General features: G+C 57.2%; 3 protein-coding genes across 8 annotated transcripts in view; 1 reads left to right on the forward strand and 2 right to left on the reverse strand.

Annotated features, from left to right (window-relative positions):
- Positions 1 to 12245, reverse strand: part of PHC2 (polyhomeotic homolog 2) — a 26980-nt gene extending 14735 nt beyond the window's left edge. The window contains exons 1-7 of one of the 4 annotated variants that reach the window (XM_087915156.1): positions 12078 to 12245; positions 5241 to 5437; positions 1826 to 1984; positions 1531 to 1632; positions 1275 to 1442; positions 476 to 568; positions 50 to 380 (exon numbers count right to left, since the gene is read on the reverse strand). In XM_087915156.1, coding sequence (XP_087771282.1) covers positions 50 to 380; positions 476 to 568; positions 1275 to 1442; positions 1531 to 1632; positions 1826 to 1984; positions 5241 to 5405 — 1018 coding nt within the window. In that variant the 5' untranslated portion in view covers positions 5406 to 5437; positions 12078 to 12245. Of the gene's footprint in view, positions 1 to 49; positions 381 to 475; positions 635 to 1274; positions 1443 to 1530; positions 1633 to 1825; positions 1985 to 5014; positions 5033 to 5240; positions 5438 to 8324; positions 8447 to 12077 lie in introns of those variants that run through there. The other 3 variants (XM_087915154.1, XM_087915155.1, XM_087915157.1) reach the window with 3 other exon arrangements.
- Positions 1 to 18089, forward strand: part of LOC148124442 (uncharacterized) — a 20905-nt gene extending 2816 nt beyond the window's left edge. Inside the window, exons 2-3 of one of the 3 annotated variants that reach the window (XM_087915172.1) lie at positions 2395 to 2453; positions 17722 to 18089. In XM_087915172.1, the coding sequence (XP_087771298.1) occupies positions 2395 to 2453; positions 17722 to 17849 (187 nt within the window). In that variant the 3' untranslated portion in view covers positions 17850 to 18089. Of the gene's footprint in view, positions 1 to 2394; positions 2454 to 16581; positions 16811 to 17721 lie in introns of those variants that run through there. The other 2 variants (XR_015739871.1, XR_015739872.1) reach the window with 2 other exon arrangements.
- Positions 14383 to 15621, reverse strand: LOC148124443 (complement C1q subcomponent subunit A-like). The gene is made up of 3 exons (XM_087915171.1): positions 15563 to 15621; positions 15282 to 15457; positions 14383 to 15147 (listed from the first exon to the last, which is right to left on the reverse strand). Exons 2-3 carry the CDS (start codon positions 15442 to 15444, stop codon positions 14576 to 14578), a joined length of 735 nt encoding a protein of 244 aa, XP_087771297.1. The 5' UTR covers positions 15445 to 15457; positions 15563 to 15621; the 3' UTR covers positions 14383 to 14575.
- Positions 18090 to 18218: the final 129 nt, after the last annotated feature.

An 18218-nucleotide genomic window follows, 5' to 3' on the forward strand; every position in this document is an offset into this window, starting at 1 on the left:
CCTGGTCCTTTCGCCACCCTCTGGCCAGGCCCCGTTCAGACGTGCTCACCTGGGGCAATCAGCGAGTGAGTGGAGGCCGGGGGGCCGGTCCGGTTGGGGGCGCCGCCTCGTCCGTCCAAGGCGCCCGCTGTCCCGTTGCTGCCGCCCCCTGCCCCGCCCCCTCCCCCCTTCCTCAGGTGCTCGGCCAGGCCTTCCTTGGCGCCCTTCACCTGAGTGGCAGGGGGGGTGGAGGGGGGCACGAAGGAGGAGGCCGGGCAGGAGTGGCCGCCGTTATTCAGAGCGGGTCTGATAGCCACTGGGCCGGGCGGCTGAGTCGGCGGGCAGCTGAGCGCCTGGCCCACCCCCGCCTGCTGCGGCATCCGGAGGGCCGGACTCTGCACCTGGGGAGAAGGGGGGGGCTCCGTGTCAGGGGGAGCTTCCGGCTCCCGTCCGTCCCGGACTCCCCGCCTTTCCTTCGGCCCAAAGCCCCCCTTACCTGGGGGGCGGGCGGGGCGGGAGGCTGCATGCTGCTGGTGCTGGTGCTGCCCTCGGGCTGGACGGCGGCAGCGACGGTGGGCGTGAAGATGAGCTGGGGGGACAAAGGAACAGCACGGCCTAGGCTCCTAGCTACTTGCATTAAACTTGTCTGCTGGGCCTGAAATCACAGCAAATGGGATTCCCCCGTTGCGGATCCCAGCCAGCCAAGCCCAGCAGACGGGACCCCAGGGCTGGGAGGGACCCCGGAGGCCCTCTAGTCCAGCCCCGGAGCTCCAGCAGGAGACCCTACGCCAACCCCGTCCAAGGGCTGCCCAGCCTCCTCTTGAAGGCCTCCAGGGGTGGAGCAGCCGCCGTGACCAGTCGCTCCTTGTTTGGAGTGGGGGTCTCGGAAGACACTAAAGTGGAATTGGGAGGGGCCCTGGAGGTCTCCTAGTCCAACCCCCTGTCCAGGCAGGGGACCCTCGGCCCTTTCAGACAAACGTCTCCGGAGGCTCTCGGTCATCCAGGCCGTGATTATCCCAAAATGGCAACCGGACGTCCTGGTGTTTCTTAAAACGTTTCGCTTCTCATCCAAGAAGCTTCCTCAGTTCTACCTTCTTCACCGTCCCAGGATCCCCGTTTTGTGACCTTCTGACAGGCAATGGGGTTGCATGTTCTCACAGACCCCCTGGCCACGCAGCTTGGCACCCTCCCTGGAGGCAGAGGCACCCCGCTGTGGAAGGACCCCTCCCCTCCTCGGGCCAGACTGGGACACCCCCCCCGCGCCCCGTGGCCACCCCCCACGGAGCGTCGCTTACCATCTGGGCCCGGAGGTACATCTGCGCCTGGCTGGCACTCAGAGTCGGGTTGCTGGTGTTGCCCAAAAGGACGGCTTGCTGGGCGATGCCCGAGGCGGTGGCCGCAGAATTCGCACTCTGCGCCCGGTTGATGAGCTGGGCCGCCGCGGGGGAGGTGGCCAGGTTGATCTGGACCGAGAGACGAGCGAGTCAGCGAGCCCGGCTGCGCCGGAGGAAAGCGGGTGCTAGAGGGGGACCGAGGGAGGCTCCGTCTTACCGTGGGCGGCGGCGGCGGCTGCTGCGGCTGCTGCTGTGGGGGGCTCTGCGTGGCCCCGTTGGAGGAGGGGGAGGCGCCCTGCCGATTGGCTGCCAAGCTGGCCTGCAAAAGGGGGGAGGGGTCAGCGGGACCCCCACTGTGTCAAGGGGGCATTCCCACAACCCTGATTACACTCTTGACCAACAAACCAATCCGGAAAACAAAACTAAATCCGTGTCCTTTCGGCGTGGTTGAGTCCCTGCCTTTTGGGGTGGCCTCGCCCCTCCCTTCCCCCCTGTCCCCCAGAGCGACAGACCTGTTGGATGGCGGCCAGGCTCTGCAGCTGGCTGCTCCCCAGGTGCTGCTGTTGGAGCGCGGCCGTCTGCAGCATCAGGTGCTGTTGTTGGGCAGCGTACATCTGTTGCAGGTATTGGGCGGCTGTGTTGGGCTGTCGGTGCAAAGCTTGCTGGATCACCTGCCCAGGAAGGAGGAGGAGGAAGGAAGGAAGGAAGGAAGGAAGGAAGGAGGAAGAGGAGGAGGAGGAGGAGGAGGAGGAGGAGGAGGAGAAGAAGAAGTTGTTTGCAAAGGGAGGAAGGGAAGGCCTGGGTGTTTTGCTCACAAAAGGAAAAGTTGCTGCTATCTAAATACCTGACGGCCCCCTCGCCCCCTCCCCATCAATGGGGGGAAGGGAGAGGAGGGGGTCCGATCAAAGGTTAATGGGGGTCTCAATGCTTTGACCTTTAGGGGGCTGCAAGGGGTCCCGGGGCAGCCATCAAAAGGAGTCATCAATCATCCCCCTGACATTCTCCCGCGTGCGTCAGAGAAACCCGAAAGGAATCCTTCGCAGTGCTACTTAAAACAACTTTGTGTATTTTGTTTCCACAGCGGCACACGGCTCTTCGAGGGACACAACACCGGTGGGACGCTCGGCCTTCCTCTCAGTGGTAGGAAACACACACACACAAAACATTTTTATTTTGACTTTTTCCCACCCCCTGAAATTAATATACCTTTAAATGATTCTGGGGAAGGAAAAACCCTCAGGGCAGAAAATAAGGGCGGCAGCCCTGGACTTATAACGGTTCGTTCAGAGTTACGACGGCACTGAAACAAGGGACTTTTTCACACTTATGGCCATTGCAGCACCCCCTGGTCAGGTGATGGAAACTGGCATGTACTTATGAGGGTTGAGGGGCAGGGGATCCCATCTACGACCTTCCGACGAGGGGGAAGGCGGATTCGGTAAACAACCATGTTACTAACTTAAGAACTGCCATGATTCACTTAACAACAAGAACATTTGTAAAAGGGGGCAAAGCTCTCACTTAACAGCTGTCTCACTTAGCAACATGGATTTAGAGCTCCATTGCGGTCTTAAGTCAAGGACCAGCTGTTTGGGGTTTTCTTGGACTTCAGTTACAGAATTCCAGCTGTAACTTCAATTATTATTTTTTCTTTTGCATGATCATCATCATCAGTACACACACACAGTCACACACCATAAAAGCAGAGAACTTTGAGACACAATCACAAAACTAACGCATATCCGTTGGTGTCTAAGACCAGCCTCCGCCCTAAGGCACACTTGGTGTGATGTGTGTGAACCCGACCGGTGAAGGACGGCGGCTTTTGAGCCCAGAATAAGACTTCAGCAGGTGTGTGTAAGTTTGGGGGTGTGGCAGCACACCTGCAAAAGGTCCCTGGCTGAGCTTGTGGTGTCAAGTTTGGTTGCCGAGCACACCCAGAAGGTGGGCGAATTCAGCCCCCGAGTGCGAGAGCAGGGAACTCGTTCTCCAATAACAAGCCACAACAACACAAACCCCGATTAAACCCAAAACTGGATGGGAAATCCCTACACAGTCCTTGCAAACTCCGGAGACCACCCCAAGGAACCAGCGGAATCTCCCCCCCCCCACACACACACACACACCGGGGATGAAAAGCAACCCCGAAAGGGGTTCACAAACAATGCAACACAACAATGCCGTTCCCACGCTGCAGAGAGAAGCTCAGATTGTGGGTTTTGTTGGCCTTAAAAGAGCTTCGGGATAGAAAAAAAATACCTTCGCTTTGGTCCGTGGAGGCAGAGATCCTTCGCGTAGGCGGGGATGGGGGTCCACTGCCAAGGAGTAAGCCTTGGGCGGGGGGCTTGGGGAGGGAGGGAGGGGCTATGGGGCTCTCTAAATCCGGAGGGACAAAGGTGAAAGTTTCTGCATCAGAAAGGAGCCGCCCGTCCCCTGCCAGATCCTGGAGAATCCACACCCCCCCTCACACATACACACACACACACACACACACACACACAGAGAGACACAAACACACACTCAAAGCCCACCCCTCCTCTCCTCTCCTCCCAAAAGTTTTTCTGGGCTTCCTTCCACCTGGGGGGCTGCATTCTCCAGCCTTCCCCTCTTCCTCCCTCCTTCCTGCTGAAGGATGATGGGAACTGTAGTCCAACAGGCTGAGGAGGAGTGGGGGTGGAGAGGACCCTTCCTTGCGGCCTGAAGATTTAGCGTTTGGCACCGTCCAAAGGGCTGGAGGGATTTTTGGGGGGAACGCCAGACGAAAAAAAGGCAAAGTGATTTTCGCAAGCATTTTTGTCGGGGTTTGAAAATGATAAATCAATTATCCAGTTTTGACGCCTTTAAAATACAAAAAGAAACAAGGCCGGGAACTTCAATAGAATCGTCCCAACTCTTCAAACGGATATGCGACTTCCAAGTTTCCAAAATTTAATTTTGGAGCTTGCGGGAATCAAGAAAACAGGTTGGATGTTTGCTCCATTTTACAACTTTCCTTGCCACAATCCTTAAGGGAAAGGCTGCGATTGTTAAGCTACTAACACGGTCGTTAAGTGTCACGGTTGTTAACTGGACCCTACTGACACATGCCGGTTGCCAAGCTTCCAAACGTGGATCACGCGTGACGGCGGAGATGCTGCATCGGTCACCCGAGTGAAAAATGCCCCGAGTCCCCCTTTTTTTCAGGGTCATTGTAATGTCTAATGGTCACTAAGTGAATTTTGTAAGTCGAGGACTTTCTGTATGGCGTGATTTGAAAATTAGCCAGAGGGACCCAAGAGACCATAACAAACCATGGTTTGTAGACCGCAGTGATTTGGCCTATTGTAACCCTTGGTCATTTGCATAGCGTGTGATTTGCACCAAGCCACGATTAAGCCAGCAACGTTACAAGCCGGATGATGCCGGGCTCTTTCTAACCCGGAGGCCCCGTTCCGAAAAGGGAACTCAGGCGGTGCATGGCGCCCCCCCGCCTCCCCCCAGCCGGCAGGAAGGTAATAATAAGGTCACCTGGGCAGCTTCTTCATTAACGTTATTTAATTACTTCTGCAAAGGGTTCATTAGTCTCTGTTTGTCACACGGCTTTGCCCCAAAGGGCCACTAGAGGGCGATATTCACCAAAAGGTTCCAAACCCGTTACGGGATCCTTGGAAGGGGCCCTGGAGGTCATCTGGTCCAGCCCCACCAGAGAGACAGATTCTAACCTTGATTCAAATGCCCCCCGTGGCAGAGAGAATCCCCTCTAATCGTGTCCAGGGGTTGAAGAGCATGCAGGAATTGTACTGTCGGAAACTGCGGAGGTTGGATCTCCAAGGCCATCTAGTCTGACCCGCCCTTAAGGCTACCGGTCCCAGCGGTGGGAACATGCAGTTGGTTTCCTTCCAGAACTCTGCCCCCCCCAGTCAGGAGGCCCGGCTGTTCTCCCCTCACCTGGACGGTCTGCCGGTCGGGGATCCCACTGTAGACGGAGATGGGGGCCCCTGCCTGGCGCCCACTGTTGCTGCCGCCGCTGCTGCTGGGGGCCGTGGTGGCCGTGGTACTGGTGGCCCCCGGGTTGCTGAGCGGCGTCGGCGTCTGGATCTGCTCGTTCTCCATGGTGACCGTCAGGAGTTACGGCCAAGCAGACCCTGCGGGAAAGAGGAAAGGGGGGTGGGGGGGTGGAACAAGAGTTCGGTCCCGAGTTTGAATCCCGCCCCATGGAGGCTGCCTGGAAAGGAAGCCCCATTGCAGACGCACAGCGATTGCAGGTTTCCCACCTAGGTGGGGGCTTGGTCTACAGTGAGCGCACCAACACACACAACGCACACACAGTTCGTAAAGCCACAACCTGACCCTCTCCACGAGGGTGAGGTTGTCCCTTCCACAAAAGCCCCAGAGAAAAGGGAGGATGGGCTCAGATACTCTCCACACACACACACACACACACACACACCCCTTGGGACATGTTTACAGGGACTGGCCCCACATCTCCGGTGCCAATGGGAGGACTGGAACCCGGCTCTTCCCACGCCACCTCTTCCCTCCCTAGCCAGCATCCCCTGGTCACTTGGAGCCTGGAAGTTCTCCCCTGGAAAAGACCCTCCACCACCCCGTGCGTCTGCTCTCCCGGCCATGAGGACTACAAACTTGCTCAGTCCGATTAGACAAACCATTGGAGATCCACCCCAAAGCGAGTCCAGCCCCATCCAGGAAATGCCAGAGCGAGACAAAGCCCCCCTCCCCACTGCTAGAAGGACCATTATGGGAAGAGGGTGGGTGTGGGGGGGTCCTCATGCCCTTGATCCCCAACCCCCTCGCCCCCCCCCCCGCCCCAGCACCTGTGTGCCCCCTTACCTTCAGGACCCGGCCATTGTCAGGGATCTGGGCATTTGCAGAAGGCGGGTGCAGCCGAGAGGGGCGGGTGCAAGACCCCCGCTCATCCCCCTGGCAAGACTCCTCAATCGTGCACCCCCATTGGACCCCCTCCCCCGGGGCAAATTCCAGCAGCCGCGCACAGGCGGCCCCCTCCAGCCAGGGATGCTCCGGAGGCCGTGCCCAGCCACCTTTTGGGGGGGGTCTGTCTCAGGGCTCGTTCCCCCCCACCAGCAAGCCTTTGTTCCACTCAGCCCCAGCCGGCAAGAGATGCTGGGAAGAAAGACGGCGATTCGGGTGGGGGGCGGCGGGTGGGAACTAATTTCCTGATGATTATGGCATTTCCTAGCAACGGCCAATCAGGGCCGGCCCCTTTTGCCTGCCGTATTTCATGCAAATAAGTTCTGGGGGGTCTCCACTCCCCCACCCCCCTTTTTAATCACGCCGGGTCAGCCAAGCGGCATCGCATGGGCACGATTGCCAGAGACCGAGAGGGCGACGTTGCATGCCAGGGAATTCATGCGCCTCCCCCGCCCCCCCCCCGCCGGGAGACGCAAGGGGGGCACGGATGGGGGATGCGGGAAAGGGGGCGGGAGGAACACCCCCCCCGGAAAAAGTCCTTGGCACGACCGGGCGCCCCCTTTCAAAGCCCCCGCCAGAGCAAAGATGGGCACCTCCGCAGATCAAGGAAGAGCCGGGCAGCAGAACCAGAGAGGAGCAGATTGACAGGACGGCAGATTGACGGAATAGCAGAACAACAGAACAGAATATAAGAGAATGACAGAAGCAGCGGAACGACAGAACGACAGAGGAACCGAAGAGCAGAACAACCGAACAAGGGAACGAATGACAGAAGCAGCGGAACAATAGAACGGCCAAAGGAGAGAAGAACCACGGAATAGCAGAATGACAAAACAACCCGGCTGGGAGGGACCTCCGAGGTCCTCTAGTCCAACCCCTTGCCCCAGCAAGAGACCCTGGACCCTTTCAGACAAATTCCCACCCCCACCCCCGTTTTGCAGAAATAAATACCCCCCCCCCCAGCAACGCCTCCAAAGCAGCCTGAAGGTTTCTCAAAGTTTGGCAGCCCTGGGATGGATTTCATCCCCCCCATTTTGCCACAGGACAGACCGGGGGAGCCCACGGGGGGCAAATATGGAGAAGGCGTCACCAAATGAAGAGGGAAGAGACGCCGGCGGTGAGAGACGGGGGAGTTCCTGCATTAATTCCGACCACTGGAACAGGAAGCGCTCAGCCCCCTGCCCCCCACGCCAGCCCATTTATCTCCCCTAATGGTTTCGTTTTTACGGCTGGCGTCGCTGGAAAGGATCCCCTGGTCACTGGGGGAGGGGGGTGGCCGAATCTTCCCTATTGATCTTCCTCCTCCTCCTCTTCCTCCTCCGATTTCCAGCAGGTTCATTAGCATATCAATTAGCCATTTGAGGGGAGATAAGAGGGAGGGGGAGGGGCAGAGGTAAATTGAGGTGGATTTAGGGGACTTTCCCCTCCCCTCCTCTCCTCCCTGGAAAAGGGCTTGTCTCCCCTAAACGGGGCACCCCCAATTCTCACCCCATCGGGGAATGGAGGCTGGGGGCTTGGAGGGGCGCAGGACACCCCGACACACAGACACAGGTGTGGAAGGTCCCCGTCTCGAAAGCAAAACAGGAGGGAGCTGTGTCTGCCGACCGCAATATACAGGTAGTCCTCGACTTACGACCACAGTTGGGAACCGGACATTCTGTCGCCAAGCAAGGCTGCTGTTAAGTGGGTCATCCCCGCGTCCGATTGGGCAACGTTTTTGGCCACCGTCGTTAAAGAGAGACCTTAAGGGGATCGGGGGAGGCTGCGGCGCCTCCCCTTTGGCCGAATAACGTGCCAGCTGCCCAACGCCGGAATCGCCATCAAGGGGAACATCGTGACGGTCATAAGGGCGAGGACAGATTGTAACTCGCTTTCTTCAGCGTCCCTGTGAAGTCTGAGTGGTTGTTAACAGCGGCCAGGCTCAGCCACGGAAATCGAGGTCCTGGGTCCCCCCAAACGCAGGCAAACGAGGCGAGGCTTAAGGGGGGGGTGTCGCTCTCTGCCTTCCTGCCAAGCTTCTCCTTTGGGGACCCCCCTCACCCCCCGGGTGTAAATTTTGCACACACAAAAAAAGCCGTTCACCTCAAGCGGAGGAGCCTCTGGATTTGGCCAGCTGCTCCTGCAATTTAACGATGATTAAACATCGGGGAAATGGAGGGCAGCCCCCTGATCCAAGCCAGATGCCGCGTCTTCCGCCTTTGTTTACATCCTAGGAAGAGGGAGATGGCGAAGAAAAACACCGCTGGACGCGGAAGAGGGAATTGGTATATATATATATTCTGAGAACCTCATATATATATATATATATATATATAGAATATATTCCCCCCAACAAGCCCCCAAGAGGGTAGGATGAGCAGACCCAGAGAGGGGAGAATATAAGGAAAATTAAGGGCCTTAGAACATAATAATTCTTTTATTGGCCAAGCGTGACTGGACCCACAAGGACTTTGTCTTGGTGCAAAGGCTCTCAGGCCACAGTGGCCAAGAGTCCAGAATCGTCAGGTACAGGACCTCAGGACAGTCACGGGGTCCAATAAGCAGGATATGAAAGGGAGGGGGGAGGGGGGCAGAGGAAAACTCCATGCCCCCGTTCCTAGGTTACGACGCAAGGCGACACTCCGGCCGAGCCGAATCCCCTAACAAGAAAACCACTGGAGGTTTCTAAGAAGAGACCGGACAGCCGCCTGTCTGGAACGGGATAGAATCCCCTGCTTGAGCGGGGGCTGGACTAGAAGACCTCCCAGGTCCCCTCCAGCTCTATGCCGATGGATGGATGGATCCCTGTTGGGATGGCTGTTCGGAAGACCCTCCTTCCCGTGAAGTGAAGCAACGAAACACACGACCCCAGAGCTATTACAAATCCAGCTGATCCCCCCAGGATACGAATTAGGTCTAAAGCAGGCAGACCTCGATGCACAACCGTCCGTTGAGAGACCGTTTTGAGTTACAACAGCACCGAAAAAAGGGACCGATGGACCACCAATCCTCGCATTTACGACCGCTTGCAGTATCCCCACGGTGGAGGGATCAGAATTCCAGCGCTTGGCAACTGGCATGTACTTAGGACGGTTGCAGCGTCCCAGGTCCCCATTTGCGACCTTCCTAGCCGGATTCCAACATGCCAAATCGATGGTGGGGAGATGGATTTGCTTAAGGACCATCTGATTCACTGAACAACGGCCGTGATTTGCTGAAAAGAACGAAAGGGAGGATCCAGAATTCTGTCCCGCAGCCTTGGCCACTCGAAGGGGCGGCGTGGGAGGAGGAGCACCCACTCCCAGAATCCCTCCCCCTTGCTGGGGAATGCTGGGAGTTGAAGTCTCCTCCCCCCCATCCTCAGGGGGCCAAAGTTGAGCAGCACCGAGTTCGAGAGCCAGGCAAATAATCTGCTTTTCCCAAGCGAACTTCTCGGAAGAGAGGAAGGTGAATACGGGACTCACAAGTGGCACAACAACACAACGCAGCAGCAGCCACGGAGGGTCTCCAGGGATTGGGGGGGGGCTGGGGGCCCCCTTACATTGGCAACTCCAGGGACAGAGAGACCCCAACGTTGAGAAAGGCCCCGCTAATTCCCGGGATCGATTTTCCCGCAGTCCCCAAAGTGGGCGCCAGGCCGCCAGCGTGGCGGTTTTCTAGGCGCCGCAGCTTTCTTGGTTGGGGTCCCTGGGCGCAGGGCAATTAGCTCTCCATATGGGGGGAGAAGCATCTGGAAAAAATTAAAAATCCCCCCCATCTCATCTCCATTTCACTTCATCCCAAGGGACACTACAGTTTAGTTCAGGGGGTCCTCAACTTACGGCCACAAATGAGCCCAAAAATTCTGCTGCTAAGGGAGGCCGTCGTTAAGTGAGTTTGGCCCCATTTTCCAAGCTTTCTTTCCGCGGTGGTTAAGTGGCTTGCTGCCATTTTTAAGCTGCTGCAGTGTGAAAAGTGGCCCCACGTCCCTTTTCTCAGTGCCGCTGGAACTTCGAACTGTCACTGAATGAACCGTTGTAAGTCGAGGAGGACTGCCTGTGGGACGCTGCAACTGCGCAGCGTTGACCTAACAACGGCAACTGCAGGCCGTGTGACGGAGTGGTCGGTCCCGCTTACTGTCGTTAAGAGAGACAGGCCTGTGTTATGACCTGAGCTCCTCTTGTGTGAAAGCAAAGTTTGTCTGACTTTTTTTTTCTCTTTAAAAATGGGCCTGAAATGCCTTTGTATATTTTTTTTTTCCTCCGCCTATTTGTATCTATTTCAAAATGTCAGCTTCGGTTTTGCTGTTGGCTTGTTTTTATTTTTCACTTGGGGTTTCCGTAGTTTTCCTAATTTTGGGTTCAAAACCGAGGACCCGCCCAGCCCAGAGGGAGCCCAACCCGGACAACGTTTCAGGCGTGTGGACTTCAATTCCCAGAATCCCTTTTGCTGAGCATCCCCCCCCCCCCTGAGTGCCTGCTGACTCTCTTCCTCTGCCATCCCTCCACGGTGGGGAGGGGGAGACCCAGAAAACAGGCCTGCCTGGCTGGGGGATTCTGGGAGTTGAAGTCCACATGTCCTAGAGGGGCCTATGAATCCCCCACCTGGCTAAGAATCCTGGGATATGTAGTTCCAATCCCTCTGCGGAGCCCTGGCAGTCAAGGGGGGGGGGTGTTGGATGGGACAGTGAGGCTAAGAGTGAGTGGCTGGCCCAGCAACAGCCCCCCCTCCGCCCCCCCCCCCAAGAACTTCAAAAGGGACTTTCCAGTGGGTTGGTTGGTGTCTCATATTGAAACAAATGCACAACACCAAAGCTAGGCCAACTCTTGGTTTCTGGTTAGCCACTAAACACACACACACACACACACACACACACAGAGGTTTCGGGAGATGGCAGGGGGTGTGTGTGTGGGGGTCTCTGGTTAAGAGCAACTGACATGGCAGGAAAGGGATCCCGTTTGTGGCTCGTTCGTCAGTGGGACTCCCCGCCACCAGGCACCCAAGAGAAACAAAGGGAGAGGTCGAGAGGAGGGGCACCTCCCTGACACCCTCCAGGGACGTTGAGGCAACAGCCCCCCCCCTGATTCCCAGCGGCTGGGAAGGCTGGGTATTGTAGTTGGCCACATTTGGAGAGCTGGCAAAAGGGGCTTCAAGCTCCTCCTCTGGTTTGGCTGAGCTGCGGGGAGCTGTGGGCTCAAGGCGGCACGGCGGATCCTCCAAGGTCAGTCAGGGTCTACCCTCGAGGGCCAGGGGGTCAAAAGTCGATGGGCATCTATTAGGACCTGCAGCTTCCTGGACCTCAAAAGCAGCCTCTTTTTTTGGGGGGGGGGTCGGGTTCAATCCCTCCCCCCGCTGCCCCCCATTGCACGCTGCATTTGGGACCCCCCCCCCAAAGACCCTCCTCCGTCGACTGCTGGGCTGCCTTCTATGGAGAGCCTCCCCGTCCAAGAGCAGTCTCCCTTTGCAGAGGAGGGACCCCTCTGCCCAACCTCCACCTTCCGGACCTCAACACCCATCATCCTCCCCCGCCCCTAGGGACGGAAGCCAACCAGGGGACGGGGGATCGCTCCCTTTTCTGCTCGTGCGAAGCCCCCAACCCGCGTGTCGCCGTTTCTCCCATCAAAGGGGCTTTCGATGGGGACCTCCTCTCCCATCCTCCCTTCCCGCCGGCGGGCCGCGGCTGATGGGAATCGGGGTGCCCCCCAGGAAGAAGCGGCGGATGGAGCTGGCAGCCCTGTCCCCGGAGGTCTCTGCGAGGGACCCCGTCCGCCGCCCGCCTTGGCCGTGCCAGGCCCGGAGCAGCAGCAGCCCCGGGAGCCCGCAGCGCCCCGCCGCCGCCCGCCGCCGCCCCCCTCCGGCCGCCCCGCTGGAGCTTACCTGCCCGCCCGCTCGCCCCCGCCGCCGGCCAGCCTGGCCAGCCGGACGCGCAGCAGCAGCAGCAGCAGCAGCAGCCCGATCCCCGCCGCAAAGCGGAGCAATGCCAGGGCTCATTCCAGCGGCCGTCACGTGCGCGCCCCGCCAATGGCAGCCGCCCGCCCGGGACTCGCCGAGCGGGGAGGAGAGGAGGGCCAGGCATGACCCGGGCGGTTGCCATAGCAACGAAGAAACCGGGGGGCGCCGTCTCCGCCCGCCTCGCATCCTGGGGGGCGAGGGAGTCCGGGCCAGATCGAAAAGGAAAGTGGGGGCGGGGGGCGGTGCAAAGGCAAGGAGGCTGCAAGCAGGGGAGGGAGGGAGGGGGAGGGCGCCAGATGTGGGGTGCAGCTGGGGGGGCCCTTGGCTGGGAGGGCTGGTGGGGCTTGGGGAGTCCTGGAGGAAAGCAGCCCCCAGGTTACCTAACGACGCCCCTGCAGAGCAGGCAAGGCCAGGAGGCGTCCCTATCGATTCACCTATATGACCGCCTGTACAGGGAGGCCTCGACTTATAACCGTTCGTTTAGGGACCATTCAACGCAGAAGGAAGGGACTCTTATCTAATCTATCCCTTTATCACTGTATCTATCCATCCCTCTATCTCTATCTAATCTATCCCTTTATCTCTATCCATATCTCTCCTTATCTCTCTATCCTTTTATCTATCCCTCCCTCCATCTATCTATCTATACAGGCAACACACAACAGATACAAACTCAATGTAAACCGTTTCAAACTCAATTGCAGAAAGTACAACTTCAGGTCCATCCCTGGAATGCACTACCTGACTCTGTGGTTACATCCCCCCAAAACTTTAACCTTTAACCTCAAACTATCCACCGTTGACCTCACCCCGTTCCTCAGAGGTCTGTCAGGGGCGGGCATAAGCGCACCATCGTGCCTCCCGTCCCTGTCCTATTGTCCCCATTTATTTGTCCCTATTTCCTGTATTCTTCCTCATGTTTATACTTATACCTATTGTCTTCGAAGCGATTGACAGATCAAATCCAATCAATCAATCAGTATCTTCTCTGTCTGTCTGTCTTTCCCCCCTGCCAAGGTTGGCCACCAGGTGGCGATAGAGTGTTTCCATAGCCACGGAAAGGCTGATTTCTCAGTCTTGGGGCTCACCTGCCTTTCTTTAAAAAAATCACCTTTCCCCCCCTTTTTTAAAAGAAATCTTTTTTCCCCCTTCTTTTGCCAAGGGGTGAAACTCATCCCAGAGAGCAGAGGTGCCTTCCCGATGGCCCTCTTTCCCGCAGGAGCCTCTTGGAGCCTCTTACCCCGTTTCCTTCTGGCCAGGCGGGCGCAGGTGGGCCTCCTCCACCCGTTTCGGGGCCCGGCCCTGCTGGGAGGCTGAAGGTCCACCCGATGCGTGTGTGTAAAATTGCAGGATTAGTGAATGACGGCCAAGAATTTGCTAATTCTCAAATAATGAGAAAGCGAGGAAAGGGAGAAAAGCCAACTCCGTCCACGCCTCCTCATTTCCCCAAAGCCTGAAAGCAGAATGTGCCCCTCCCCCCCGCGAGTGAGAACCTGGGGGCGCGGGGGGCGCAGACCCCAATTCTCTAAGCAGCATTAAGGTTCCCAGCAGAGGTGTGAGGCTCATGCAACGGTGGGCTTTCTGTCTGATCCTGTGATCAAAATTCACATGCTTGGCCACTGACCTGTACTTACGACGGTTGTCGTGTCCTGGGGTCACGTGATCCCCTTTGTGACCTGAGGAGCAAGGGGGAAGCTGGATTCACTTAACAACTATGTGGCTTACTGCAGTTTCGCTTAACAACCCTTAAGTAATGGGGAGGAAGGAAAGGAGGGAGGGAGGGAGGGAGGGGGAGGAAAAAGGGATTGGCGGAACGAAGGAAGAAAAGAAAGAAGGAGAAAGGGAGGGAGGGCGGAGGGAGCTTTCCCCATGTTCAGCCATTTCCCTTTTCCATTGTGTGGCCAAGCAGCCGGGAGGAGGGGGCCGTTTTCAGGGGGGGCCCTCAGCCTTCCCTTCCTCCATTTTTCTTTCCTTCCTTCCCTCCCTCCCTTCTTTCTTTCTCTTTCTTGCTCCCTCCCTCCTTCCATTTTCCTCCCTCCCTCTTTGTTTCTTTCTTTTTCTTCCTTCCTTCCCTCCTTCCTTCCTCTCAAACAAGAACAAGCAAGATGAAAAGAATTAAAACCTATAATTACGTGCCCCTCCCTCCCTCCCTCCCCCCTTTTAGGACCTCCGAAATAGGGGGGAGCTGAAAGCCCACCGAAAGGCACCCACACACCGCAAATCAGCAGACTTTTTGACTTTTGACCTGGACAAAACTTTTATTGGGCAGCAAGAAGGACCCGCAGCTCCCTCCGGGGGCCCTGGCGGCCTCCCTCGCAGGGGCAGCGTAGGCAAGCGAAGCATGGCAGTTCAGCCCAAGGCCTACCCCACCCCCCCCCCAGCCTGAAAAGAAAATGAAAGCCCCTTCCTCCTCCGATGGCCGATCAAGCCTTGGTGGGGAACAAGAGGAAGCCGCTGAAGACGCTGTCGGCTTCCGTCCCGGCGTAGATGTTGGCCGCACCTGGCGGATCGCTGTCCAGCCACACCTGGTCGCCCGGAGCCAGGTTCAGGACGCTGCCCCCCGAGTTGACCTGCAGGAGGCCCTGGCTCTGGTCGCAGAAGGTGGCCACCGACTGGTCCCTGTGCATCAGGTCCAGGCAGAGGCTGCCCTTGGAGATCACCTGGAAGGTGAAATAATAATAGCCCGGCACCCGGCAGGTGAATTTCCCCGTCTGGGTGCTGTAGGCGTTATCCTGGTTGGTGATGCTGTGGTCGAACACCACGGTTTTGGGGGAGACGCCCGGAGACGGGTTCTTGCGGGACGCCGAGAAGGCCGTCTTGGGCTGGTCCTGCAGGTTCCCCACTTGGCCTTTGGGGCCACGGTCCCCCGGTTCTCCGGGGGGGCCCGGGGGGCCATCCAGGCCTCGGAAACCTTGGCTGCCCGGCTCTCCCGGGAGGCCGGCCTCCCCCGGTTCGCCTTTCGGGCCCCGGATGCCGCTGCTCCGTGTCCCCAAGCCTGGAACAGGGGAAAAAAGTGAGAGAGAGAGAGAAAAAAAATCGGGTGGGAAGGGTCCCTCGGAGGTCATCTAGGCCAACCCTCCCTGCTGAAGCAAAGTTGAGGGGGACGGGCGTCGTTTTTTTTTTTTTTACCTGGGGCACCCAGGTCTCCTTTTTGGCCCGGTCTTCCATTCAGGCCCGGGGCTCCCGGATGCCCGTCTCTGCCGTCCGACGCTTTGCAAACGTTTTGCTGGCCAGCCACGATCTTCAACGTCAGGATCAGGGCAGCCGCTGCAAACCACAGGGGGCTCGCCATCTTGACTCTGTAGCTGTGAGCAGAGAAAGGGGGTGTCAGGCCCTCCTCTCCAAACCCCCCCCCAAACTTTTTTCCCTTCTATGGAGGTGGGGGGAGGGAAAGGGGGGTGATTTCCCACCTCCCAGGAACTTCTCACAGGGTGCCAGAGACAGTTTTCAAGACCTCCCGTTTGCAATTGTGGGCAATTTATTTTCTGGACAAGCCGCTTTACAACTTACGACCATGAGGAAGAAGCGGGGTGTGGGGGGGTGTCCTTCCCTGCACTAAATTGCATTAACAATGCATAGCAGGTGGAGGAAAGAAATTGCACAGCAATAATATAATATTTTTCGTGGATATTTTTCATTATGGCAGGCGCAGGGAAGGAATCGCGAAAGTTAATAGAAATTAAAAAAATCAGGTCACAAATGTGGGGAAATCCGCCGAGGGGTCTTACTCTGAGTCCCCCATCACTCTAGGGGGGAAAACGGGGTGAAAATAGACCTCAAATTGAGGTCTATGAGCCATTTCCCGTCATTGCAGGTGGCGGAAAGAATTTAATAATAATAGCCCGCCATCTCGTGGCCATTTCGCGTCATTGCAGGTGGAGGAAATAAATTGCACAGCAATAACAGCCTGCCACCTGGTGGATATTTTTCGTTACGGCAGGCGCAGGGAAGGAATCGCGAAAGTTAATATAAATAAAAATAATCAGGTTACAAATGTGGGGAAATCCGCCGAGGGGTCTTACTCTGAGTCCCCCATCACTCTAGGGGGGGAAAACGGGGTGAAAATGACCCCAAATTGTATGTAAACCGCGGTTTTCTAAGTCTATGGGAAATTGCATTGACAATAATAGCCCGCCGTCTCGTGGCCATTTTGCGTCATTGCAGGCGCAGGGAAGGAATCGCGACAGTTAATAGAAATATTTAATAATCATTGAGTTGGCCACGCCCGCCCAGCCACATGATTACCAGGCCGCGCCCACCCCGTGAGATGGCCACCAAGCCACGCCCGCCCGAACACGTGACCACCAGGCCGCGCCCACCAGTGACATGGCCGCCAAGCCACGCCCACCCTGGCACGTGACCATCGGGCCGCGCCCACCCCGTGACGCGACCGCCAAGCCACGCCCACCAGACCACATGACTGCCAGGCCGCGCCCAACGCGGCACCTGGCCGCCAAGCCACGCCCTCCCGGGCACGTGACTCCCCCCAGCCACGTGCGCCTTGCGCAGGCGTGCCCGGCCTTCGGCGCAGGTGCTGGGCGGTGGCGGTTGGAGAGGCGCCTGCGCGGCTTGTGAGCGGCCTCTGGCTGCCTTCCGCGACGGCCACGAGGACGGTGGAACTCGGGCAGCGCCTGGAGGGTTTCCCGGGCCCGGTTCCGGTAAGGAGGCCTCCTTCGTCCCGTCCCCCCTCCCTCTGTTGGCCAACCGGCCGCTGGCGGCGCCCGGGAAAAAACGGCGCTCGCTCGCCTGCGTCGTTTGGGGTTTGGGGCTGGGTGGGGTTTCTTGGGGGAAAGAGAGGGGGCTGCACAGGTGTGGGGCTGGGGGGGGTTGCAGGAGCTCCCATGCCAGGTGGACCCGGGGCCCTGGGTGGGTGGGTGGGTGGGTGTCCTTGCAGGCCTTGTCCAAGGGATGGTGGTTGGTTTGTCTTTTGCCGTTTATGGACCATTTGGCCTGTTGGAAAGTGGATTTAAATGTATTGTGCGCGCGAAAAGCTTTGCCAACTTGGAAATGGGCTGTTTTATGGGAACAGTCCTTATGGAAACATGGCCTGGGAAGGGAGCGCATCTATTTTAAAGTAGAAGTAATGTCATATACTCCAAGGTCCTTGACATAGTGGGAGTCATCAACGCGGTCTTGACTATTTAGCTTGCATTTTATTTTCTGATTTTTTTTTTTTGCCAACATGTAAGGCAGAGCATTTGTTTGCTGAGATTTGAAGTTGCCACTTGTTTGCCCATTCTGACATAGTCGAGGTTTCTCCTTCATTCTGGCATTTCTAGGTTGTGAGTTGTGGAAGCTTTTATAGAGTTGTTATTTCCCCCCCCCCCAAACAAAATGGGGGGAAAGGGAAATAAAAATTTTCTTCTCCTTGATCCTTCATCCCCATTGTAAACACCCAGGTGCTTTGGTTTATTTATTGCTTTACTTATTATTAAACTTGTATCCTGCCCATCTCCCCATTTCCATCTCGCCCCCTCCTGCGCCCTGCAGACGATCCTTTAATTAGCACCCTTTTTGTGCCCCCTCCTCTCCCCTTTGACACCCCTGTTTTTCTTCCTTCCTTCTCCAGGAGGCGAGAGGGCCGTGCCCCAACGGAGCCACCAACGTCGGAAACCGCTGCCTCGGGCAGAGTTGCAACGGCTGGCAAGAGGAGAAGAGGACCTGGTGGAAGACTTGGATTTTTCCAATGGAGACTGATGGATGGACAGATTTTTGGGGGGTGTAACTGGACAGCTGTTGCCACTTGTGGAGGGCCGAGGAAGGAGCTGCATTGTTCCAGCTGGTCCTGAAGCCCAGTTGATGCACTGGAAGGAAATGCCAGAAAATTTTGTCCTCCAGCAGGGGAGCCTAAAAAGACCACGATGGCTGCAAAAAACACCCTGCCTCTTTAGAATAATAATAATGGGGGTTCTTAAAACCATCTCAAAACAAAACCTTCTTTAAAAAAAAAAGCCAGGCCAGCCTTCAATGCTGCCCCTTCCTCTTCTGGAGGCCAATCCCACCCACCCAGCGCTGGAGACGCAGAGATGGAAGACCAACGTGCCACCACATTTTGTGGCTTGGCTC

The sequence above is a fragment of the Pseudonaja textilis genome, chromosome 18 (assembly GCF_049901715.1).
Source record: "Pseudonaja textilis isolate UNSWEBS1 chromosome 18, rPseTex1.2, whole genome shotgun sequence".
Lineage (NCBI taxonomy): Eukaryota > Metazoa > Chordata > Lepidosauria > Squamata > Elapidae > Pseudonaja > Pseudonaja textilis.

What these genes read in the sequence shown, in the direction of transcription:
- LOC148124443 (XM_087915171.1), bottom strand. Translation starts at nt 15,444, where the DNA reads ATGGCGAGCCCCCTGTGGTTTGCAGCGGCTGCCCTGATCCTGACGTTG. An exon ending in AGGAGACCTGGGTGCCCCAG is followed by an intron (nt 15,148 to 15,281) that starts GTAAAAAAAAAA and finishes CCCCTGTTCCAG; the next exon opens with GCTTGGGGACACGGAGCAGC.